Genomic DNA, 25965 nt, shown 5'->3' on the forward strand with positions numbered 1-25965 from the left:
TTACTTTCATCACCAGTCTTGGTTAAACATCAGAAAAGAGACAAATTACACACTTCTCAGAAATTGAAATTTTATAAAAAGGCATTTTTCTCTTATATCCATAAAATGATATAATTTTTGCAAGTATAGAAATGTGTCATAAATTATAATGTTCCTTAATTACAGGTCAATGCAACTTGGTACTTTCTTCCCTCCCTAAAAAACGAGAGAGAACCAAAAAATAATATATATATAACTGTATATATATATTTATATAATATAGACAAACAAAATATGAAAAAAATCATTTCCTCTTTGGTATAAAAATCAGACTCTCACCTTGAGAGACACACAGACAGACATGATACTGGGTTTGTAAACTGTGTGGCCAAAAGGGATTTCCCTGCCAAGACTTCCCCTCTCCCATTCCCTGCCCGCCTGCCCCCACCTCACTGCAGCCCATCCAGTTCCTTTGGGGCTCCCACATGGAACATTTAAAATCCCCCTACCCACTCCCAGCTCCACACCATTCCTGAAGTATCCCCCGACCCACTACCAAAGAAGAGGAAAGGATTCTTCTCAAGGCTGATTAGGTAGCGAATAACTTGGGAAATGCCTTATTTAGGGAATAGCTTCATAGGTGTGGATGAAGTAAACGACAGGCTGTGGCCAAACTCTGAAAGTGTCCCATCCAGACCAAGCCAGGCACTGGCCTGGGCCTGGTTTTGCCCTTCTCCTCCTCTACTACCCGGAACAAGGACTCCACCACCTCTTGCCAGAGGCTGGGCCTGAGGGGCGGGGCTCCTTACTTACTGAAGAAGGGAGCAGAGAGGCCGATTCCCGTTCCAGCCTCATCTCAGGTGCACAGCTTCCCCCTGCAGCCCCACCACAGGGCCCTGGGGTGTAGGTGCAAGAAAGCACCAGATGGGGAGGCAAAGGGAGGTCAAAAGGGAGTCCGCCAATAAACTTGGGTTTAAATTTAAAATTAAAGAAAACTACCCGTCCCCGAGCTGGGTGTCGTGGTTCACGCCTGTAATCTCAGCACTTTGGGAGGCTGAGGTGGGCAGATCACAAGGTCAGGAGTTCGAGACTAGCCTGGCCAACATGGTGAAACCACATCTCTACTAAAAAATACAAAAATTAACCAAGCGTGGTGATGCGTGCCTGTAATCCCAGCTACTCAGGAGGCTGAGGCAGGAGAATCGCTTGAACCCAGGAGGCAGAGGTTGCAGTGAGCTGAGATCGTGCCATTGCACTCTTGCCTAGGTGACAAGAGTGAGACTCCATCTCAAAAAAAAAAAAAAAAAGAAAAAGAAAAAAGAAAAGAAAACTACCTCTCCCCACTGACCAAATTTCAGACCCAGCTTTAGCTCACTAAGGATTTGGGGGCCACTTTACTAGGCTCCAGCCCAAGGCCAGCAGGACTAAGGAATCCAGGAATTGATATGTGTGTGTGTTGGGGGCAGAGGGCAGCACTTTACTCTCAAGGTGAGGAAGCAGACAGGACCAAACCCTCCTTTACACTCTCCCACTATCCTCTGCTCATGGGTACCTCCCTCCCTGGTCAGCTCCTCTGTCCTACAGAGCACTGGTCACTGCAGGGAGAGCCGACATGGATCCTCCCAAACCACCCCACAGCCGGCCAGGCTGCGGCATCCCAGTGTGTGCCAGCCTCCTTTTCCCAGGAGAGTTAAGACACCAACCACAACATAAAAGTCACATAAAAGCCTCCTCCACTTGCCAAATAAAAAAAGACAAAACCAAACTGGACACAACACAAATCAAGGAGAGACATACACGATGTGAGGGGCCGATGCCCCCACAGGTCTCTGGCTTCCCGGCATGGTACATTCTTATGTAATTCAGGAACAGAGGCACTAGGGCCCCTATGGGGAGTAGGAGTAAAAAAATAAGGAGATTATAGTCTCCCTGTGGGTCCCAGGCAGGGCAGGGGCAGGCAGACGCAATCTCTCACAGTTTTTTCTTGTTTTTGGTTCCACTTCTGGTCCCCAAGTGGGGCTGGCTCCCCATGCCTCAGCCTCTGCTCTGCCCTTGGGCCTGCTCCCTCTAGCTCCCCAGCTGGTGGAAGGGCCTACAGCTGGGAACAGATGTCCCAGCCATGTGTGGTGGGACCAGCAGGACAGAGTCTACCGGGGGGATGGGAGGCAAGGAATGAGGACCAGCAGTTCCGAGACGCTGTTCCCTCAGTGACTGGCCAGCCCTGGGTGCTCTGGTCACTGGCACAGGGCATCCATCCTCGGCCTTCAGCCCTTGAGGGGCTTGTCGGCACCACCACTGGGGCTACTGGCACTGTCACTCTTCTTCCTGCGCAGGCTCTCAATCCAGCTGGAGCTGGAGCGGGTGGTGAAGCTGGAGAGCGCGAGAGAGCTCAGCCGCATGTTCTTGCCAGACATGATGAGCTCCCCGAAGCCCTCCTGATGGGAGAAGGCATAGCCGGAGCGCCGGGAGCCCGTGCGGCCAACCCGCCGCATGCAGCGGTGCTGGGCCTTCTGCTTCTTCCTCACGAGCTGCGTGTAGCGGACCTGCAGAGGGGCACAGGGAAGAGCCTTCTGTCAGTATGGAGGTGTCAGACATCGCCAAGGAGAAGGGACCCACAGCACCTGGGACCAGGCTGACGCAGAGGCCTCCGTGGCCAGCTGCACAGGGTGGCTGTCCCCAGGAAGAACAGATAAGCACCAACACACTGAACAGCCACACGGCCTCACAGAGCCCCCCAGTGTTCACACAAGGCCTTTCCAGCCACCCCATCTCTGCCTCCCACAGCAGGTAGCCCGGCTTCTCACCGTGTCGGAGAGATCCGGCTTCAGGTTGAGCCTGAGGAATCGAAAGGCAACCACGGGCATGATGCAGACGACCGTGGTGAGCACAATGGTCAGCCACACCGTGGGCTGGGCCAAGGTGTTCTGGGCATTCCCTGGGGATGGAGAGGAGTCAGTGGCCTTGGGAGTCACGAGGCAGACATTCCCCGTTCCTATTTCTGGCAGCTCCACTTCCCCACTCTCAAAGCCTAAGTCACCTCTGGCTTCCCGTTCTCCAGGCTCACCCTCCAAATGTAGATCTCCAAATTTAGCTCCAAACTCCCCCAAAGCTCCAGACCTGCTGCTTCCATTGCCAGACTTGACATCTCTGTTGAACATCTACCAGGCATCTTGAATTTCCCATGGCCCAAACTCAACTATTGTTTCCTTTCCCCAAATCTGATCCTGGTCTTTCTCAACTCAGGAAATGCCACAACCCACTCAGTTGCTCCAACTAAAAACCCTGCAATGGATCTTGATTCATTTCTTTACAAATTTTTCTTAATTTCTTTTTTTGTTGTTGTTGTTTTTTATCTTGATTCATTTCTCTCTCTTCTTTGGACCCCACATTCAATCTGTTGGTTGTTGGTTCCATTTTCTTTTTTTTTTTTTTTTTTTTTTTTTGAGACAGGAGTTTTGCTCTTGCCCAGGCTGGAGTGCAATGGCACGACCTCGGCTCACCACAACCTCCACCTCCCAGGTTCAAGCAATTCTCCTGCCTCAGCCTTCCCAAGTAGCTGGGATTACAGGCATGCACCACCAAGTCCGGCTAATTTTGTATTTTTAGTAGAGATGGGGTTTCTCCATGTGGGTCAGACTGGTCTCGAACTCCCGACCTCAGGTGATCCGCCTACCTCGGCCTCCCAAAGTGCTGGGATTACAGGCGTGAGCCACCGCGCCCGGCCTGTTGGTTCCATTTTCAAAACATCTCTGGAATCCCACGGCCTTTTACTCTATTCCAAGCCCTCATTAGGCTCACCTGGTGACTGCTCTCACCTCCTAACTAGTCTCCCATTTCCACCCTTGCCCCCTACACTTTATTATCCACAAAACTGTAAGAGCAGCCCTTTAAAAACATAAGTAAGCTTATGGTATTTCTCTGCTCAAAGCCCTCCAATGGCTTCCTCTAACATTTAGATTAAAATTCAAAAACTCAAAGTTCTTCCTCTGACCCATAAGAGCTTAAATAATCCTGACTGATTCCACACTCCCACCCTCCAACTCATTTCCTCCACTCCTCCCCAGCTCCACGTGCAGAAGACCTCCTCCCAGGCCCGGGCTGAAGGCCTTTATATTGCTGTTTCCTCTTCCTGGATTGACAGTTCCCAGAGAGCCACATGGCAGGCTCCTTTTCCCTTTATTCAGATTTCTCTGTGCCGGCTGGGCGCAGTGGCTCACACCTGTAATCCCAGCACTTTGGGAGGCCGAGGTGAGTGGATCACCTGAGGTCAGGAGTTCAAGACCAGCCTGGCCAACACGGTGAAACCCTATCTCTACTAAAAATACAAAAATTAGCCAGGCTTGGTGGCGTGTGCCTGCAATCCCAGCTACTCAGGAGGCTGAGGCATGAGAATCGCTTGAACCCGGGAGGCAGAGGCTGCAGTGAGTCGAAGGCTGCAGTGAGCTGAGATCGCACCACTGCACTCCAGCCTGGGTGAGACTCCTTCTCCAAAATAAATAAATAAATAAATAAATAAAATAAATAAAATAAAGAGAATACTTGGCACATAAGAAATGTTGAATGTGCAGATTGGCTGACGATCCTGTTAGTCCCAGAACAGCTGTGATTCCTCACTGATTCAAGGAGGCCACGGGGACTTACCCACAAACCGGAACTGGTTGGGAAACATGTCAAAGAGCCCATTGCTGTGCATGGCAAAGAGGATGGCAAAGTAAACAGCAAGGCTGCCCCAGATGAAGAAGTGGTTGATGGCCGTCCAGTAGCCTGTGTCCAGCCCAATCTGCAGAAAGTAGGCATAGTCAGGCAGGCGCACCCCCTAAAAGCTCCTTCCCCCAGAAACAGAACTGTGGTGCCCAGGGCAGCCCCAGGGACAGAAGGCTCACTCCTTCCAGAGAAGAGGGGAGTTCCTGGATTGCCTCATACCTGCATGCTAACCACAATGACCAAGGATGTGGCCACAGTGACTGCAAAGGACTGGTAGTCAGCCAGCTGAGTGCCATCATCCCGGGTGGCATCGGCAAACACCCCGTAGGGAATGAAGAACATGAGCACGGAGGTGTAGATGCCCTGGGCGATGCAGATGAAGAACTCCCGCTTGTTGAAGAGAAGGTTCAGCTGGCCTGGCTCATACAGCTTAGGGTACTCCATGCTCCGCTGCTCGGGGACATCCTGTGTGGGAGGACCATGTAGCATAGGGGGCCTCAGAGGTTGCCTGGATGACCAAGGGCAGACTATGTCCCTGCCTCCTCCTTTCCAAAGTCTTTGGCAGCTAGAACCAACCTCAAGCCAGCTACCCCCAGACTAACTTAGTTCAGCAACCCAAGAGAGCTCTAGATCAGCTGCATTCAGGAGGGAGAACCAGCCACACCTTCCCCAGCTGAAAGAACTGCCTTCCCAGTGGCCACAGGCAATGGGCACAAGTGTCACACACCACGTCTATGTGACTCCTTCAAGCAGTGACCTTCCCCGCATCCCATCTGATCATCAAACTCCCCCATACCTGATCAAAGACCCCCATAGCCAGGACTGGCAGGGAGGTGTACACGATGTTATACAGGGTGATGAAATACTGGTCATAGACGGTCTGGAAGAGAACAGGGAGCAAGGGAGCATGCAACCTTTCTTTGCTACACATCAGGCACAGGAAGACAGCTGATGTCACATACAGAGAACCCTAAGAAATTTTCTCAGCCTCCTTCTCTCTTCCTTTAATAAGCATTTTTTAAGAGTATGTACCAGAAAATAGCTAGGCCCTGGGGGACTGAGTGATAAACAAGACAGATAGAACCTCTGCCCTCAGGTTTACAGATTCGCACTACAGTGGACTGGGAACATTTATTACCTGGGCTGAGAAGCCGCAGAAGAAGCCAAACCAGAAGTGGACCATGGTGAAAGCAAAGTTTTTGTAGAAGAAATAGCAAAGAAACTTGCACATTCGCAGGTAGGACCAGCGCCCATGCACCAGCAGGAGGCGCTGCAGGAACTTGAACTGGGAGAAGGAGTAATCGGAGGCCAAGACAGCCTGGATCCCTTCCTGCCCACTGATCCCCACGCCAATGTGAGCCGCTGCAGAGACAAGAGATGACAAGAGGGTGAAGATGGCCACCGGCCACACACTTTAGAGCCTACCAAGTTACAACCCCCTTCCCGTCATTCTTCTGCAGTCCAGAGACCTCAGTGGGCCCCTCCCCAGCCTCAAGCCCAGCCTACACACCTGCACAGCCCACACTCACTTTTGATCATGCTGACATCATTGGCTCCATCTCCAATGGCAAGCGTCACAGCCTTCTTGTACTTCTTGACCAGTTCTACCACCTGTGCCTTCTGCAAGGGGGTCACCCGGCAGCAGATGACAGCTTTGCAGGCACACGCTGTCTCCAGAAACTCCAGCTCCATGTCTGCCTCCAGTGCGTGGGCCTGGAGCACAGAGAAACCTGAGAGAGCCAGTCTTTCCAGGAGACACCTGGGAGTCTCAGCTCCTCCCAGTCCCCTTTGAGACCAGAGTCTTCTCTGAAATCAGGGGAAATTAGAACAAGATATAAAAGCCCTGGACAGAAGTGCTCACTGGAAAGATACTGCCCAAGCTAAGGATAGCGATGCCTACCAGGCTGTGACCATTGATGACCAGGGCATACTCCCCAGCAACAGCCTCCAGGACAGAAGTTAGCTTGGAAGAAGAAAGCTTCTCCTGGTAGGTGAAGCCATTGCCTACGGAGCGGGATGAGTCCATCATCTTCTCCCGGGCTTTCCTGTCGAGGTGGAAATGATACGGTTGTGGTCTTCCAGAACAGCAGTGGGGAGCAGGGATTCAAGCCTAAACAGGGTCCAGAAACCTCCGCCTGAGCCCTGGGCACAATGCACAGCACCGCCTCCCCTGGGCTTCTTGTTTACCTGAGCTCCTCCCGCACCTCCAGGACAGTATGGCCAGTGACTATGAAAACCTCGGTCATGTCATCCGTCAGCATCTTGCAGGAATAGCCGATGTTCACAGCCGTCTCTACCAAGAGAGAACGCAGGAGCTACGGACAGGCACCCAACAAGGTCAGCACACTCGCCTGCCTGATGTCCTCGGCTCCATGCAAGGGTCCAACAGGGCTACTGTCAGTTGCAACTGCCTCTGCCCTGCTGGGCTCTCACCTTGCTTGTCTCCAGTTAGCACCCAAATCTTGATGTTGGCCAGTGTCAGGAGGGCAATGGTCTCTGGAACCCCTTGCTGAAGCTTGTCCTCAATGGCTGTTGCACCCAGCAGCTGAAAATACCACAAGGATTCCTGGCACAAGAATCGCAGGCATGAGCCCTCCATGCCCACCCTTGGCCCGTCCCACAGCCCGTACCATCATGTTGTTCTCAACCTCCTCGTAGATGCTAGCCAGTCTGTCCTCCCGGCAGTCCTGAGCCAGGCTGGCCTGGAGGCGTCGCTCAGCCCACTCCTCGTAGTACTCTTCATCCAGATCCTTATAGGCCAGCACCAGGGTCCTCAGCCCTTCCCCTGCGTACTCCTGGAGGCAGAGTGGAAAGGCACACCTGGATAAGTCTGGAGAGCTAATGGACAGCGTGAGGGCGACAATGAATAATCCTGCACTGTAGGCTAGGCATGTGCCACATTCCACAGTTAGGGGCTGTCACCACACACACAAAAAGAGGTAACTATGGGAGCTGGCTGATGTGTTAACTTGTCTGACTGTAGTAATCACTTCACTATATATACACGTCAAAACATCACGTTGTAGACCTTAAATTTACACAATAAAACAAACAAGTCGCCTCCCCCACACTAAGAGTAGAACCCCCCAGGCTGGCTCCTCCTCTCCTCACACCCACATTAAGGTGGTCCATGGTGGTGTTGAGCAGCTCTTGAGTGGAGTGGTGCAGTCTGTCGAGTAGGATAGTGTCAGCCCCTTTGCAGTAGAGTCGGATCTTCCCCTCTGGATTCCGCACTATGAATGGGGCAGGTGAAGAAAGTGCCAGAAAAATTCAGACAGGCAAAGACCCCCAACCTAAACACATCAAGAGTCACCCAGCACACTTCACCCACTCTAGGCCTGAATGCTGCCCTCAAACGCCCCAGCACCCCAGGCCTGGCCTCACCTATGACCGACATCCGCTTGCGGATGTTGTTGAAGTCCAGGATGGCCAGCAGCTGGTAGGTGATGGCTGTGCCCATCTCATGGACGGTGATCGTTTTGGGGGTGCGAGAACGGAAAACAAAACCAAAGTTCCTGGCTGCGGTGACCAGGGCCCCCTCATCTGGGGACTGAGCTTTGTAGTACAGCTCTCCTGGGTGGGGAGGAAGAATACACGTGATTTAAGTGGCCTCTCTCAGCCACGTGCCCCACCCAGGAAGCCCCAGCCCAGCCGCATTGCAGAGCAGAGCAGAGCAGAGCAGAGCCCAAGGGCAGAGTCAGGTCAGGAGAGTGCGAGCTGGCTCCTCGGCCCACCTTCGTTCTTTTCTTCTGACATGACAGTATGACACAGGGAAAGGAGGCGGAAGAACTCATGCGTGTGGGGGTCCCCGATCTTGACAGCCTCCAGCAGGCTGGGGTCCCAAAATAAGAACTTCTTGTCAGCCAGAGGATTGAAGGAGAAGTCGACAGGTTCGGGCCTCTGAAACACATAAGAAGGCTCTTAGGAAAGGTTCGAGTGCCAGGCTGCATCCCGGGGAAGGGTTCATCCCTGCCCTCCCAACTCTCAGTAGGCTCCTGTCCACGGTGGACCTCAAAATTTCCACTTCCGTCATCACCAGTTCTGCCTTAAAACACCCATTTCTCCAGCTTCCATTTCCTATCCAGATAACACATCACTCCTGACTACACTAACTGTTACTGGCCAGGCACCCTGTTTCACTGGTACATAGAATTAGGGAGACTGAATCTTACCTCTCCCAATTCAGCTTTGTGTCCCAGGACATCAAACACATCACCTACATACAGCCAGGGCAGAAAAAGAAGCAACGTCAGAGCCAGAGAGCTCCAGAGCATGGAAAAACACCTCCAATGCAGAATCCCCGCAGGCACTGAGCCCCTCAACCCTAATCGCTGAGCAGCTGTCACAGTGTGAGTCACTCAGTCACATTGCTGACTCGTGGGATAGGAGGCAGCAGGCACCCTAGATCCCAGAACCCCAAGGCCTGGCCATGAAAGAGCCCCGGCACCCACTGTTCACCATCCCTGTCTCCACCTTAGGCGGCACCCCCCTCAGGGCAGCTCCAATTCCACACCTCCCAGGCCTCCTTGCACCCATCAGACCTGAGCAGCAGACAAGGCTCAGACACTGACCGAAAGGCATCAGTCAGTACAGAAAGCAGTTACAAGAGGGGTCCACACTCTGCATAAAAGTCAGCCCCACATGCTGCCCCAGGCCATCCCAGCAGCACAGCCACGGGCCACACCGGGAAGTCCAACCACAGCCACATTCTACAGACTCACAAGGACCCTGAGCAGCAACAGGGGAGAGTCTAGCAGGGTTCCGCCTGGCCAGGATGCCCAGAGGCCAGTGTCTCACTTCAAACAGCCAAGGAGCTCCCCTAATTCCTGGAGCTGAGACCAGGGTCAGGGCATCAGGAGAGGACAAGGGGAGGACTCTCAGAATCTAATTTTTTTTTTTTTTTGATAGAATTTCACTCTTGTCGCCCAGGCTGGAGTACAATGGTGCAAACTCGGCTCACTATAACCTCCACCTCCTGGGTTCAAGCAATTCTCCTGTCTCAGCCCCCCGAGTAGCTGGGATTACAGGCGCCGGCCACCACACCCAGCTAATTTTTGTATTTTCAGTAGAGACGGGGTTTCACCATGTTGGCCAGGCTGGTCTCAAACACTTGACCTCAGGTGGTCCACCTGCCTCAGCCTCCCAAAGTGCTGAGATTACAGGCGTGAGCCACTGTGCCCAGGCAGGATCTGCTTCTTGACATGGGACACAGAATGGACCTCTTCTTTGTGTGTGGATTTTTCTCGAGAGACAGGGCCTCATTCTGTCGCCCAGGCTGGAGTGCAGTGGAAGATCATGGCTCACTGCAGCCTTGACCTCCCAGGCTCAAGTGATCCTCCCATCTCAGCCTCCTGAGTCACTGGCCAGCTGAGACCAGAGGCACATGCCACCACACCTGGCTAATTTTTAAATTTTTTGTAGGGATGTGGTCTCACTATGTTGCCCAGGCTGGTCTTGCACTCCTGAGCTCAAGCAATCCTCCCACCTCAGCCTCCCAAAGTGCTATGACTATAGGCGTGAGCCACCGTGCCTGGCCAGGATGGACCCTTTCTAGGCCCCTCAGACCCAACTAGGAAGGAAGAAAAAACCAATGTTAAGGAAACTGTGGGGCCCCAGTTCCACTGTCCTTCCAGGTGAGGTGCAAGCCCCCAGTCCCCAGTGGTGCCACCATACCATAGCTGTGGCCATTGATGGAGCACTTGTTGAAAACCATGATGTTCTGGGTGAGGGTGCCCGTCTTGTCAGAGAAGATGTACTCCACCTGGCCCAGCTCCTCGTTTAGGGTGGTGGTGCGGGCTTCTGCAGGCGTCCGCTTCTTCATGCAGAACATCTTCTTATCCCAGTTGATGAAGTAGCTGTGGCCCAGACGGATGACCTCCACACTGCACAGGGGACAAGAGGTGAGGCTTGGGTTGGGAAGGGGAGGAGTTGCCCCACCCACATGGGCCTTCGCTGCAGGCCCTCCGCCTGGGGAGAGACGAGAACGGAGAAGACACCTGGGCACAGAAACCTAGGTGGGAAAGGGCAAGGAGAGCCTGAAGGTGGAGCCGGCCGCACACAGCCAGCAGAGGAACGCCCCGACCCGACCCTCCTGACGCTCTCCAGACAAGAAGGTGCAAAGGGCCTGGGTGGGCAGGACAGACAGCAAAGGAGGAAATGGGGCTGTAGACAAGGCACTCGGCCAGTTCTTACCTCAGGACTAATAATACAGAAACCATGCAGAGAAAAACAAGAGAAAGTGCCAGAGGGAGGGGAGAGAAAAGAGAGAGAGAAATAATGAGGGTGCTGTGCATGCCACAGCAACACAGATGCCACCTCAAAGAGGGGCGGCCCCGGGGAGGGGAAATGGAGAAGGCTTGAAGCCCACTCGTCACTGTCCCAGCACAGGCGGGGTGCGCTCCTTCCACCCTGGGCTTGGGGCACTACATCCCTGATTCTGAACGCAGGGCAGGGCTGAGGTGCTGACTCCAGAGGGAGAGGGCCCTGGGCATCTGCAGAACACCACCACTTCACAATGGCACAGCGCTTTGTGGTGGTTGTTGTTTGCTCGTTTGTTTTTTGAGCTAGTGTCTCTGTCACCCAAGCTGGAGTGCAGTAGTGTAATCATAGCTCACTATAGTCTCAAACTCCTGGGCTCAAGCAATCCTCCCACCTCAGCCTCCCTAGTAGCTGGTGCACGCCACCACACCTGGCTAATTTTCATTTTTTGTAGAGATGGGATCTCGCTGTGTTGCCCACACTGGTCTTGAATTCCTGAACTCAAGAGATCCTCCCGCCTCCACCGCCCAAAGTGCTGGGATTACAGGCGACAGCCACCGTGTCCGGCCACTATAGTGCCTTTAACATCTCCAGGTCTGTTCGTATCCTCTTCTTTGCTAATCATATGCACTGTTAGCATTTCCAGAAAGGGCCATGTTTAGGTCCAGTGCAGCCAAGCAATGGGGCCATATCCGAAGCCCTGCTTCCCACCTGACTAAGGCTCCTATCAGGATACCATTACCAGGCAAATGGGAATGTCTTCACATTCCAAAGGGCCTTTTCCTCACACAGCTCTTCAACCCCCTCTCAGCCTCCCCCAAACATACACACTGTGACCTGATGAGACTCAGAAAGAAAACTGCTTTAGCTGCTCCCAAGGGCTTCAAGTGAACTGAGATACAAAACACAGATAGGAAAGCCCATAGGTGGGAAAACAAAATTAGGTTGTAAGCACAAAGGCATTTAAATAGTAATGCAGAAGGGAGTGGCAACAGTCACGATGAGCAGGCTACCACCCAGTAACTGTAGTCATTTAAGTTTAAAATGTATCTTCTAAGCCAATATCTTATATCAAGACATTCTATTAAAACGTGAGACAAGTATTCCTGTTCCTGTTTCACATGGGAAAACTAAGATCAAGTGAGGCCCTGAATGACCATGGATTTTCCTGAGGTCACATGGCCAGTGAGGAGGCAGGACTAAACCCAGAACCTTCCGACTCTCCTCGTCACACCCTGGAAAAGCCTAAACTGTATTCCCTCAGCACAGAAATGCTGTATCTTCTATTTATTATCACCAGCAGTAAGATTGGGGGCTGGGAGAGAGTTGAGGGCTATTTGGGGAATCTGTATGAACAAAAGGTGGGAGATAGGACAAGTTTTCAGCACCTCCATAAAACATTTCCTTAAAAATCTCACAGGTTCCCTTATCTCAAGTGCAAGGCACTAAGCAAGAAAGTTCCTTTCCCCTGGCTATTCTTCCTGCCTCCTCTTCCTCCTCCTCCCCTTCATTCTCACTGGCCTGTCCCTGCTAACATTCTCTTTACCTCAAACATCCTACATGTTGCCTTGATCCTGTTCATGCTGTACACTACTGCCAGTCAATACTTCCTAAAGCATTCTTTAGATTTTTTTTAGAATGCATTTTTTTCTTTTTGTGGCAGAGGGGTTCCGGTGAAAACCGGAAAACCTGCTAGACAAATTCTAAAAGAGCTGTAACACTTAGAATGCATTTTTAGAATACAGAATACATTCTTTTGACTTTCTTCAAAAACTTTTTTATTTGTTTGTTTTGTTTTGTTTTTTGAGACAGAGTTTTGCTCTTGTTGCCCAGGCTAGAGTGCAGTGGCGTGATCTTGGCTCACTGCTACCTCCACCTTCTGGTTTCAAGCGATTCTCCTTACCTCAGCCTCCCGAGTAGCTGGGATTACAGGCACCCGCCACCACACCTGGCTAATTTTTGTATTTTTAGTAGAGACGGGGTTTCAACATGTTGGCCAGGCTGGTCTCGAATTCCTGACCTCGTGATCCACCCACCTTTGCCTCCCAAAGTGCTGAGATTACAGGTGTGAGCCACCATGCCCAGTCTCTTCAATAACTTTTAATGGTTAGTAAGTACAAAGTCCACAGGCAAACATTCAAAAGCCTCCACAATCAGGAGCAAGCTATGTTTCCAGCTCTTGCTCTTGGCCCAAGACCCTGGCCAACTATTTCCATAGGCCATTCCCAGGCTCCCATCTCCACACCTTTGCTTCCAGCCCTCTCATCCTCCTCGCCATTGTGGCTCCACCTTCACCCAGCCCAGTCACCACTCAAAGCCCAGAGCAAATGCCATCTCTCCCTCCCTGCCTACCTGCTTAGGCAGCAACACTCTCTCAGTCCCCGGGCACCCTGTGCCTCCCACATGGTATCTCAGTCTGACACTGTCCAGATCTCACCTCCTCGACCCATCCATCTGCTGCTGCTAAAGGCAGAGGCCACCTTATACATCTCTGTATTCCCATGCTTCACACAGAAGACTCTAGGTCGAATTCTACAGCACTGGTTCCTATTTTGTTTTATAATGTGTTTAGATTTTCCTTCCTTTACTAGACGTAAGCTCCTAGAAGGAAGGAGATCCATTCCTAATTCCTCTTTTATTTGTGATGGCACCTAGCACAATTCTTTGTACACAGTAGGCATGTAATAAATAGGTGCTGAATAAATCAATATATTTTTTTTCTCTAATACAGTCCCAAGTACCAGGAAACTGTGGTAAAAAGTTTGCTCTGCCCACAAAGATAAACAGATAACATCAAATGTTTACAGTACAGGAAGAAGAGGACTTCAAGTTACTTCTCAAGGACTTCATCTTCATAGAAAAGAAAAGTTCTATGGGACCACCTGACTCCCTGGAGAGACCCCAGGTAAGAGAAGGCACATACCTGACATAGAGTGAAATGGGCACAACGGTGTTGAGGATGATGATGTAGGACCAGAAGGAGAGGAAGCCAGAGAAGAAGGCACTGTCCACTGCCTCATCCCACGGCAGGTAGACCTGGAAGCGCGTCCCCACCTCGTGCTCCCAGATGGCATTGCCAATGGCCAGGATCACCCCCATACAAACCAGGAATCCAAAAATCTGGGGAGGAATGAGAAGCACAGGCGAGGCTGACATGTAGGAAGCCCTCAAAACCAAGTGCATCTGTGATGTATTCATCCCTTGAGCCCTCAAAAGCTCAGATGCTCTAGTGCAAGCTTGTCCAACCCGTGGTCTCTGGGCCACATGTGGCCCAACACAGATTCATAAACTTTCTTAAAACACTATGAGATTTTGGTAACAGCTGAATGTTAAATGAAAAATAATTTTTAAAAAAACAGCTATTATGGGCTGGGCGCAGTGGCTCACGCCTGTAATCCCAGCATTTTGGGAGGTTGAGGCAGATGGATCACCTGAGGTCAGGAGTTTGAGACCAGCCTGGCCAACATGGTGAAACCCCATCTCTACTAAAAACATAAAAAAATTAGCCAGGCCTGGTGGCACTTGCCTGTAGTCTCAGCTACTCAAGAGTCCAAGGCATGAGAATTGCTTGAACCTAGGAGGTGGATGTTGCAGTGAGCCAAGATCGTGCCACTGCATCCCAGCCTGGGCAACAGAGCGAGAACCTGTCTCAAAAAAAAAAAAAAAAAAAAAAAGGCCAGGTGCAGTGACTCACACCTATAATCCTAGCACTTTGGGAGGCCAAGGCAGGCAGATCATGAGGTCAGGAGTTCGAGACCAGTCTGGCCAACATGGTGAAACCCCCCATCTCTCATCTCTACTAAAAATACAAAAAAATTAGCTGGGTGTGGTGGTGGGCACCTGTAATCCCAGCTACTAGGGAGGCTGAGGCAGGAGAATCACGTGAACCCGAGAGGCGAAGGTTACAGTGAGCCGAGATCATGCCATTGCACTACACTCCATCCTAGTGACAGAGTGAGACTCCGTCTCAAAAAAGAAAAAAAAAATTTTGAGGTTTTTTTTGCAATTTTTTTTTCTAAGCTCATCAGCTATTGTTAATGTTAGTGTATTTTATGCGTGGCCCAAGACAATTCTTCTTCCAATGTGGCCCAAGGATGCCAAAATATTGGACACCACTATTCTAGTGGAAAAAGCTCAGAACTGGTGACAGGTTCTAGTCTGTCACCAATTATCATGTGGCCTTCTGTCTGACCATTATTTCATCTATATGATGAAGAAACTGAAATAGTTGATTAGCTCTCAATCTGGCACCTTGAAACCTTCCAGAGTCCTCCAAGTTGGTAAGAGTGGGGATGAGCTACTTTTAACATACCAGAAAACTTACTGTAAATAATCTATTCACCTGGGCTAGGCCTCCACAAGCCAACAAAAATGCCAAGCCACGGTAATGTTCACTATCTCACATAGATAGCCTTTTTTTTTTTTTTGAGACGGAGTCTTGCTCTGTCGCCCAGGCTGGAATGCAGTGGCGTGATCTCAGCTCACTGCAAGCTCCACCTCCCGGGTTCACGCCATTCTCCTGCCTCAGCCTCCTGAGTAGCTGGGACTACAGGTGCCCGCCACCACGCCCGGCTATTTTTTTGTATTTTTAGTAGAGATAGGGTTTCACCATGTTGGCCAGGATGGTCTTGATCTCTTAACCTCGTGATCCACCCACCTCGGCCTCCCAAAGTGCTGGGATTACAGGCGTGAGCCACTGCACCTGGCCGAGATTGCCTTTTTTTTTTAAACTTGGGAAACAAACTGTATCTTCATAAACATAGATTTCTTTTTTGAAACAGGGTCTTGCTTTGTTGCCCAGGCTGGAGTGCAGTGGCATGATCCTAGCTCAATGCAGCCTCAGTCTCCCAGGCCAAGCAATCCCCCTGCCTCAGCCTCCAGAGTAACTGGGACCACAGGTGCATGCCACCAAACCTGGCTAATTTTTCAATTTTTTGTAAAGACAGGGTCTCACTATGGCGTCCAGGCTGTTTTCGAACTCCTAGGCTCAAATGATCCTCCCACCTTGGCCTCCCAAAGTGCTGGGATTACAGGTGTGAGCCACCACTCCTGGTCTAGATTTCTTGATTAGTCAAAAATCTTATAAATTTTGGAGTCTCTGGAGAGACTGGTAAAAAACCAGACCATTGTCCAATTTCCTACATCTATTTCCAAAGCTGCCTCCACTGTTTAGGCTTTGAAACAAAATGAGAGATTGGTGCCCAATGACCACCAGGGGGCGACTGGAGCCCTGATGTGATAGACAACCTCGCCCACCAGGCTGGGTTTCCGCACACCCTTTAAAGCCAGCGGGGAAACAAGCTCACCAGAGGCTAGCCCCAGCCTTCACAAGCTGGCATGTGGGGGGCAGACAGCAGACAGTCGGGGCACAGAAAGGGGAGGAGAGCCCAACAAGGAGTTCAGATTTCTAGCTAAACAAGAGAAGGATTCAGGAATTGCCAAAACCTAAAACAGAAACTTTTCCTTTGGGGATCCTTCGTTCTTAGAAGCTGGGGGGAAAAGACCCTGCCAACCTCTTCCAAATGGAAATTTTTCTTTTAATTCCCTCTCCATCCCCATGAAGGCCTCCTTGTCCCTGGCAAAAGCAAACAGAAGGTCACATGCTTCACAAAGTCATCATCGTAACTGGAATCAGAGAAGGGATGATTTGTTTTAGCTTTAAGTTGTTAATTCATGAATGTTCCTAAAGTTTTTTTAAATAACATCTTCCAACTAAAAGGGGCCTAAAATAAACACTGCCTTTGTGTAACTGACCTGCTAGCGGCTTTAAAGCCAAACCTGAAGCCTACTGACCAAAGAAGAGAGAGGAAAGGAAAAGGAGCACCCAGGGAGAAGAGAGGGCAGGGGCAGGGAGCCAGATGTGGGCACCTCACCCAGAGCACCAGGGTATTCATTAGGCGATCGATACTCGTTCTTTTGAACTTTGTTCTGCCGCTGTTTTGCATCAGCTTAGTGTCGGGACCTGGAAAAGAATGGGAAGGGCTGGGAAAGCCAAATAACACATCTGCCTCTGGGCTTCTGCCCTGATCCCCAGACAGCAGGACACCAGGGTGGAATAGAGATACTGGCTGGATAAGAGGCCTGTATACACAGCTGGAGGTTTTTTACCTTAGGTATTCTCCCACCTCATCCCATACTCCTGAGGGAGGGCTGGCTGAGTCACTCTTACCCTTCTTTCTTTGGATGCTAGGAGGCTCACCTGCAAAGATGACCAGCCCGAAGCACCACTCGGTGTTTCGCAGCACACAGCCCCGCAGCAGCATGTTCTGGTTGCTCAGAGGGAACTTGTTTTCCTTCCAGTAGAGGGTTCCGCTGAATTTGTCCAGTTTGTTGTTGGGAGGTTCACAGATCACTTCACCTGAACGGGAGACAAGAATTCCACTGCTCAAGGTCCAGTCTACAGCCTGACCACAAGACAATCAAAACAAAGAGAAAATGAGCTGAGGCAAGAGGATGCAAGGGCAAGGGCCCATCCATATGCTGCTGGGAGGAGTGTGAGCTGATGCAACTCTTCAGGAAAATAATGAAGCAGGCCGGGCATGGTAGCTCACGCCTGTAATCCCAGCACTTTGGGAGGCTGAGGCGGGTGGATCACCTGAGGTCGGGAGTTTGAGACTAGCCTGGCCAACATGGCAAAACCCTGTCTCTACTAAAAATACAAAAATTAGCCGGGCGTGGTGGCGGGCGCCTGTAATTCTAGCTAATCGGGAGGCTGAGGCATGAGGGTCACTTGAACCTGGGAGGTAGAGGTTGCAGTGAGCCGAGATCGTACCGCTACACTCCAACCTGGGCAAGAGTATTTACAAAAAAAAAAAAAGCAACAGCATGACCTAATATTTGTTTGTACAAACATATATGAAAAGTGTGGATGAGCACACACTGACTGTCAATTAATGTGGCTACCTCAGCAGGGTAGAAGAGGAAGGAAGAGCTATTTTCTTTCTTTTTTTTTTTTTTTGTTTGCTTTTTTTTGAGACAGAGTCTCACTGTGTTGCCCAGGCTGGACTGCAGTGGTGCGATCTCGGCTCACTTCAACCTCCACCTCCCAGGTTCAAGCAACTCTCATGCCTCAGCCTCTCAAGAAGCTGGGACCACAGATGCACGCCACGATGCCTGGCTAATTTTTGTATTTTTTTTTTCTTTTTGAGACGGAGTTTCGCTCGTCACCCAGGCTGGAGTGCAGTGGCACGATCTTAGCTCACTGCAACCTCTGCCTCCCTGAAACCTCTACCTCCCAGGTTCAAGCGATTCACCTGCCTCAGTTTCCTGAATAGCTGGGATTACAGGCACACAGCACCACGCCCAGCTAATAATTTTTCTATTTTTAATAGAGACAGGGTTTCACCATGTTGACAAGACTGGTCTCGAACTCCTGGCCTCAAGCAATCCGCCCACCTCGGCCTCCCAAAGTGCTGGGATTACAGGCGTGAGCCATGGTACCGACCTCTATTCACTTTTTCTTATACACTCTGTATGGTTTGCCTTATAAGGAACATATATTATTATTCTGAGCTAATAAGCTAAAAGAATAAGCTGAATTTCTCTCAACATGCATAGCAAGTGGGGAGCTATCAGCCACAAAGTTCCCTTGAAATAATTATCAACTCAAAACCAACAGGGAGCCACATGACATTAGGAACACTCCCCTCCCCAAAACAGTCCAGGGAGTTGCATAATAACAACAAAAAGCCCAAAGGAAAATGTATAATTTAACGCCCCCAAACAAAACCCAACCCCCTTCCTCTACCTTCAGGCTGCTCCTCCAAAATTACTCACCATCAAACTTGGCAAGCTTACTGATGTCTCCTAATTCTGAGGTGACTGGAATCGCCTGACGTACTTTCATGTTGGTCTCTCTGGAAGGACAGTGTCCCTGAGTCCCCGCTCCCTCCTCATCCTCTAAATGTTTTTTTTCACAGATGGGGTCTCGCTCTACTGCCCAGGCTGAAGTGCAGTTGCACAATCATAGCTCACTAAAGCCGAACTCCTGGGCTCAAACAATCCTCCCGCCTCAGCCTCCCAAGTGGCTGGGATTATAGGCGTTAAAACCACCATACCCAGCTAATTTTTAAACTTTTTAAATTTTTTGTTTGTTTGTTTGTTTGTTTTGTAGAGACAAGGTCTCACCATCTTGCCCAGGCTGGTCTTAAACTCCCGGCCTCAAGCAATCCTCCCACATTGGCCTCCCAAAGTGCTGGGATTTACAGGAGTGAGTCACCATGCCCACCTTTCCCCATCCTCTAAATTCTACCTGGTGACACCTAAGCATGGTACATAACTGCTCAGCCCAGCAAATACTGGTTGAATAACACTTCACACATCCCATCCAAAGCCTTTCTTACCCCTAATTTTTCCAAATTCAGACAGAGCCCAAGCCTCAGAACCTCATTCAAAGACAATCTTTTTACCTCCAAAGAGACAGAAGGAGAGGGCTGACACTGAGCATGCCACTTACCCATCAAGTTCTGCTGTCTCTATGTAACACAGCCCATGGGGCTCACTGCTGGAAAGGAGGAGGAGATCCGCCTAGAGAGAAAAACTAATGAGAAATCTGAATATGCAAACCTCCACCCCCAGTGGGCTGTAATGATGGCTCCTTCCACTAAGCATTCCTGGTTTGCTTAGTTCCAGGTGCATAAATGGCTAGTCCCAGGCATATCAGCATGACACAGAAGCCCCTGGTGTGAGAAAGTTTCCTGCCATGGGTGTTTAAGAAGCAACAGTAAATCAGGAAAGAGTCATCCTTTTCTCAAAAAGAAGAGGAAGAACCCTACAGGCCTAGAGGGGTACTCTGTCCCTTACCGCCACAAACTGGTTATTTTCTAGCTTGATAATATCACCAACACAGACATTCATCCACTGCTCCTGCTGGAGGCTGAGGCAATGAGAAGACAGTGAAGAGGCTGTCAGGAGCTAAAGAGGTTCCTAAGGGACCCCCTTCCTCCCCAGAGCTCTTGTCTCCAACAGGCACTCACATTCCATTGATCAGCACCTGAGACTGGCGGTTATTCACCTGGTTATCACTCTTGTGGCGGAACTGAAAAGAAGAAAACTGAAAGGTAAGACACCTTCCCCTGCCTTGAAGGAATTCATTGCTCAGTAGAACTCAGAGCATGCTGGTTAACGCCTCATACACACCCCATCACAAACCAATTCACTCCCTGATTCCCTCTCCCCACACTCAGCAAAAAGACATCATGGATCTGGCTGGACCAGGTAAGGGATATCAAGGTCATCAAGAAATTGTGCTGGATGAAGGTGGCCGTGAGTTGGGGGTGGGGCTGGGAGTAGGGGTGGGTGACTGGGACAAAATAGAGGAATGAAAACAACCCACATAGTCATCAGTGGCATCTTTAACAGCTGTGATGGTGAGGACAAGAACCAAAGGCACAATGGTGGTGAACCAGGACAGGGAAGAGATCTGTGGGATCAACTGAAAAAAAGAAAGAGAAGTATGCCTCTGAGGCCCCATCTGATGCCTTCATTCCCTTTCCTCTTCCTTGGCTTTATTCAGTTTGGGAAGCTGCAAAAAATCTACTATGGGTCACCTACCTGCAGAATGAGGAGGAACAGGAAGTAAGTGTTGGCAACTTCCTGGAACTGCTCAAAGAGGTTGACAGGCAGGAAGGTGAGAATATTGTACTTGGAGGTCTTGATGCAGTTACTCTATGGCAGTAAGAGAGAAGATAATGAGCAGCCTCCAGTCTCAATCCAGAACCAGACTGAGGCTGCCTCCCCCATCTTTATACTTCCCCAGACCTCTACCCCAAAAGCCAGCAAACACAGGTGTGGGAGGGGGAAAGAGGAGGAGAGAAGGGAGTCTCAAGGGATTCAATGTATTCTGCTTCACTGACAGGTGAAGGCATGAAAAATTCAGCACGATAGCAGATGGAGAGTGGCTGAGGAGGTTGCCTCCCCTCCCCCAAGCACTCTTCCCAGGCAGCCCTCAGTCCCAACGGTAGGTTGCCCTTGCCCCTTTCCCCTGTCCAAACAGAGAGAGGGAACAGGTGGTCTAGAGTCACTTACCGCATACTGGAATTTCTCATTGTATTCTCGGTCATTAGCCCGCGCCCTCCTTTCTTCTTCTGCAACAAAATGATGCTGCAGTCAGGAGGAGCAAACTGAGGTCTGGACCAACACTTTGTTGGGGGGTTCCCTGTTTTTTTCCACAGAATATCATTTTAAGGAGTTAGCTCCACAACTGAGGGGGTCATCAGATTCTTCTCTCCAGTCCACCTCTCACCAGCAGCCTGACCACACAGCTCTCCAGGTTACATTCACAGGACAGGACATGTTCTCTTTTCCTCACCACCAACCTTCAAGGTCTTCCACTGGAAGCACCCAGTTTGTCTCTCCCACCCCCACTCCAGAGGAATCTGAGCCACTGACAGTCCTGGGATTCCCCAGCCCCTTTTGCTGCTATTATTAATGCATACATCATCATATTCAAGGAGAAGCGCTGAAAACGCAAAGCTTCCTTCCCCTGGGGACCACTGCAGATCTAGTTGCGGTACTGCTCTCTCCCTTATTTGGAGGGTGGGGTAAGTGGCAAGAAGGAGGCTCACTGTGCCCTGGAGCTGCTCTGCGGCAGCATCCCAGCCCCACGTGCAGTCCCCCCTACAGGAGCCTCTGCTTGTCACATGTCACCAGCAACTGCTTCTGACTGGCCCACAATGACATCACCTTATTTCAAAGCTCATCTTCAAGTAGAAAAAGGTGTGTGTGTGGGGGGGGGCGTTTCAGGGATATGGGTCATGCAGACTGAGATAGAGGGGGGAGGAATGAAATGTAATTGTAACAGTTGCTCTCTAACTGGACCTTCCTTGTACCATCTGCACATATTTAGCTTTAAAGGGCTCATTTTGTCACTCAGTTAGTGACACCTATCTAGCTAAACCTATCCGAAACCTCTGCAGGTCTGGGACTGCAGGCACCAAATTCATGTCCCAGAACAAGGAGCTGTCCTATAATAGATTCCCCAGCCCATCTCCCCGGGGGTCACCACGACCTCATGCTGCAAAAAGGGGTAACTTGGTTAGGCAGCAAACCTAAAGCCTTAAGCCTGTCCAGGAGCCAAAGACAGCATTCCAGAACCCTTTCTACACACCCCAGGACCCCTGCAGAGCAGACTGCAGTAACAAAACCCCAGGCCACAGTGCCCCCTGCCTACCAAGCCACTTCATTCCCATAAACTTCCCTAGAGGGGCTCCCTTGGGCCGAGTCCCCTGCGCAATCACCAAAGACCATGCAAAGGAAGAAGGTAGGGACTGGATCCTTCGGAGACAGGATCTCTGGGTCTGGAAAGAGGATCAGGGGAGGTAGGGGGAGGCTGGGGACAAGTGAATGTAGGGATTGGAGGGGGGAAATAATGGGTGCGGGAGAGCTGCCAGGCGCTGCCTCCCGTTACCTGTCCCCCAAGAGGGCTTCTTTCGGCTCCAAGAGGGAGGCGCCTGGGCCCGGGCCCACTTCTCGGGCATCTCCTTGGGGACCGTCATGATCCCGGTTTGAGTGGGGGAGGGCAGACCGTCTATATGTCCTTGGCCTTAGCGGCATCGACGGGGCGGCCCCCCGGGGAGGTGCAGGAGCCGCGGCCGCTCAGAGGGGAGCCCCGGCCGTCGGGCGCGCGCCCCACCCGCAGCCCAGGCCATCCTCCCAGCCGCCGGCGCTCGGGGACACCGCGAGCTCAGCTGCGCCGCCGCCGCCGCCGCCCCCCATTCCCCCCGGCGGATGCCAGCGTGCGCTGAGTGGCCCCGGACACGCCGAGCACGCCCAGGGCTCCGCCCCCGCCCGCTCCCTGACTGCAGGAGCAGCAGCCTCCCAGCGCGCCGCGTAGGCGAAAGCTCGCGCGCGAGCCCCGCCTCCCCTCCCACCCCCGGGCCCGGCCAATGCGGGTGAGCGGACTGCCGGCGTTGTCGGGGGCAACGGCTTTCACGCACACACACCCCCTCCCGCGGAAAAACCAGGAGGACCGGTAGATGGAAAAACGAGGGGAGCAGGGAGGGGGTGAGAGGACCAAGCAGAGATAAGAACACAGCTCCCTAGGCCAGAGAGCAGGAGCTGCAGGTGCCCCAAGATAAGACTGCAGGTGTTTCGGGGCGTGGGGCTGGTGCTCAGCGCTGTCCTGGCAGATAACCCAGCTTCGGGATCAAGCGGAAGAATTCGGTTTCCTAGGCTCCCCCAAGCTGGATAGGGGCTGCTGTAAGCTACCCTCCCTCAGACCCATACCAGTTGTCCCTTTTCCTTTTGCTCCCTGAGCCATAACAACACCCACTCTTGATGGTTCCCGGGATCTCCCCTCCTTGCCTGTCTTACCTGGGGGGCGCTTTTTTGCACACAGTGCCATCTCACCCAGCAAGGTCCCAGCAATCCCATGGGAGACCCTGCAAGAAGTGACAGACGAATGAGGTCAGGAAGCTGAAGATAACCCTTCCCTCCCCTCATGAGACCTCTTTTGAAGACCCTCTTCTCCAGCTCTGACCCTGCCCCTCCGCCAGCCTCCTCCTCCCAGTCTCTCCTCTTACTGCCATGATGGGTCCCTGGGAAAGAGGGCACTTCCCCACCACCTCCCATCATGCCCCTGCCTTGGGTGACATGGGGGGGCTGAGACTTTACAGAAGCCCATGCCTGTAGGGAAAGCTCTCTTCTCAGAGGCCAGATATTGAAAAAAGGGGAACAGCTCTCAAGGTATCCATCCCAGGGACAATGGAAGCTCTCATGTGTTCTGGCGGCGATGAGTAGTACTTGTGCTTACTAGAAAGCAGTTTCCCCAGAGGGTGGGGTGGAGGGAACATAAGCCAGGAAACACCTGGCAGGGCATCAGGAAACAGGGTGGGCAGGCTCCACCCTTCTCGAAAGGCTTATAAGTTCCCTGCCATCCCCACCCCCCATTACTAGGGCTTCCATTATCACCTCCTCCAGGGGAGCTCACATTAGAGGCATGGCCCTCACTTTCTGCACAGACAGTCCCTAAACAGCTTCCCCTCAGCCTGGGTCAGCCACCCTTCTGGGCTGGCAGAGGGGTCTTCCCAACCCTGGTGGGGAGTTTGCCCCTCCTTCCCTCCCACCCCGAGCCTAGTCCAGTCAGTATGGCACAGGGTGCAGGCTCAGGGAGCACCAGTGAGACACCTGTCTGCTTCCGCCTTCCCACGTCCTTTCTTTCTCCTAAAAGGTTCAAGGCCTGGCCTTACAAGGCAGAGCCTCATCCTTACTCCCCAGCCTGGCCCAAAGGAAACTGCCAGTCAGTCACCTCCTCTTTCCTTGTCTGGGTGGAAGGCCTTTCACCTCCTCATCCTCTTTGGTTCCCTCTGCCTTTAGCCTACCAGGCACACCCCACCAACCTGTCAGCCCCAAGAGATACTAATTGCCTGTCTGGCCAACCTCTATAATTACAGACTCTGGCCACGACCCAGTCACCGACACCAGTTCTCCCTTCGCTAGCTCAGATCCCGCCCTTACGCCAAGTCAGGCAATCCTGAAAGCCAGAAGTCCTTTTCATCCCTGACCTTCTCCAACTATGGCAGTCCAGGGTGCCTGGCTCAGGAAGAAAAACCTCATCCATATTTTAGAGATGCCAAGCCCTCCTCCAGGGCCCCCAGCCAGGGTTTCCACCCAGTCTGAGTATGAGTCACGGGAGGGTGGGGAGCACAGGGAGAAGTTAAAGGATGCAAGAGTGGGCATCACAAGTTCTACAGGCAGCCCCGCCCTTGGGGAGGAAGGGATCAAGAAACACTATCAGCCTAAAGATCTGAGTTTGAGTCCCATGAAAGAGTTAATGTAGGAGCTGCACACACCATCAGGAGTCAGGAGTCTGGATATGGACCAGGAAAGTTGTTTTACCTCTGAGACCCTGGGGAGACTGGAAGCAGGCTTGGCCCCAGACCTCATCCCCTCTGAGGGGGCCATCATTCCAAGGGGAAGGGAGGAGAGACCTGGGAACAGGGATCCCCTCTCACTTTTCCTTCTTAGTCTCACACAGCCTGGGTTTTCTGAGCAGGTCAGGCCCATCAGCCACGTTGCCCTGCCCCGTCACCCAGCCCCAGCCCCCTCTCGGCCACATTTGGGATAAAAATAGCCAGCCCCGGCAAGCAGGCAATGCTCCAAGGAGGAAAACAGCTCCTCCTATAGGTCCGGTCCCTGCTCCCTTACAAGCAAGAGACCCAAAGGCTGGCCACTTCTTTCAGAGGAGGCTGGCAGGTCAGGGAAACAGGAGAAAATGGAACTCGAGACCTCCAGCTCACTGGCCACCAACACGAGCTCGAGCCACCTTCCCTCACCAAGGACAGAACTCAGGGCTCCCGGCACAGCTATCATCTCCCAGAGCTACTGCCCCTTCCTGACACCCTCAGTTTTCTTCAGGCATAGACCTCCACCTTACTGAGACAAAGCCTACCAGCCCAAACTCCCTTCTCCAGGCACCAAACCCTCGGGTCCCGGTTACTCCTCTCGCCCAACAACTCTCTGGGCGGGTCTCCTCTGGCCAAGGCTGCACGAGCTTCTCCTTGGCACTCGCGCCGCTCTCCTGCTCTCCACGCGCCCCTTCAGCACCCCATCCTCCCATCCTGCACACAGCCCCCCCGTTCTGCCCCGTCCCCGGGCACCCGACAGCCCCTCCTCTCCAGTCGGCCGCCATCCCCGCCCCGTCTGGCCGCAGCTCCCAAATCTCGGCCCCCGGTGCTCCCCAGTCTACACCCGCTCGCCGGCCCCTCCAGCCCCGCGGCTGCGGCCGCATCTCCCTCTGCCCTCCCGGCCCCGCGCTCCCGGGCGCCCCCGCCTCTCCTCGCCTCACCTCAGCGCTCAGCGCTCGGCGCCCGCCCCGGCGGCCCCGTACTGCCCATGCCGGGGGCTGGGGCGGGGGGCGCTCGGCTCGGCTCCCCGCGGGCTCCCGCCCCCCCCAGCTGCGGCCCCGCTCCCCCGGGGCCTCGGCCCGCTACTTTGTGTCAGTTTCGGCCACGGCAGGGCGGAAGTGACGGAGCCGGCGGCGGGGGCCGGGGGGCGGGAGGGGGTTTTGGGGAGGGGAGAAGGAGC

General features: G+C 52.3%; 1 protein-coding gene and 1 non-coding gene across 5 annotated transcripts; both read right to left on the reverse strand.

The window, feature by feature from the left end:
- Window positions 1-53: 53 nt before the first annotated feature.
- Window positions 54-25905, reverse strand: ATP8B2 (ATPase phospholipid transporting 8B2). 4 transcript variants are annotated; one of them, XM_054460517.1, is made up of 28 exons: window positions 25727-25905; window positions 23254-23321; window positions 20968-21026; window positions 20494-20607; window positions 20276-20374; window positions 19917-19978; window positions 19744-19816; window positions 19397-19467; window positions 18718-18797; window positions 17141-17299; window positions 16815-16903; window positions 13865-14061; window positions 10357-10565; window positions 8856-8899; window positions 8418-8583; window positions 8068-8256; window positions 7801-7916; window positions 7314-7478; window positions 7117-7228; window positions 6871-6976; window positions 6584-6728; window positions 6213-6396; window positions 5822-6045; window positions 5480-5563; window positions 4903-5148; window positions 4621-4759; window positions 2784-2914; window positions 54-2522 (listed from the first exon to the last, which is right to left on the reverse strand). In XM_054460517.1, exons 2-28 carry the CDS (start codon window positions 23282-23284, stop codon window positions 2244-2246), a joined length of 3573 nt encoding a protein of 1190 aa, XP_054316492.1. In that variant the 5' UTR covers window positions 23285-23321; window positions 25727-25905; the 3' UTR covers window positions 54-2243. The 4 variants fall into 4 exon arrangements, with proteins under 4 accessions (XP_054316492.1, XP_054316502.1, XP_054316484.1 ...); XM_054460527.2 differs by lacking the exon at window positions 25727-25905 and adding an exon at window positions 25331-25505; XM_054460509.2 differs by lacking the exons at window positions 23254-23321; window positions 25727-25905 and adding an exon at window positions 22349-22627.
- LOC129023496 (U7 small nuclear RNA) lies at window positions 12605-12664 on the reverse strand. Its single transcript, XR_008496817.1, has one exon. It is a non-coding gene; the product is annotated as a U7 small nuclear RNA (small nuclear RNA).
- Window positions 25906-25965: the final 60 nt, after the last annotated feature.

Source organism: Pongo pygmaeus, chromosome 1 (genome assembly GCF_028885625.2).
Source record: "Pongo pygmaeus isolate AG05252 chromosome 1, NHGRI_mPonPyg2-v2.0_pri, whole genome shotgun sequence".
NCBI classification, from domain to species: Eukaryota; Metazoa; Chordata; class Mammalia; order Primates; family Hominidae; genus Pongo; species Pongo pygmaeus.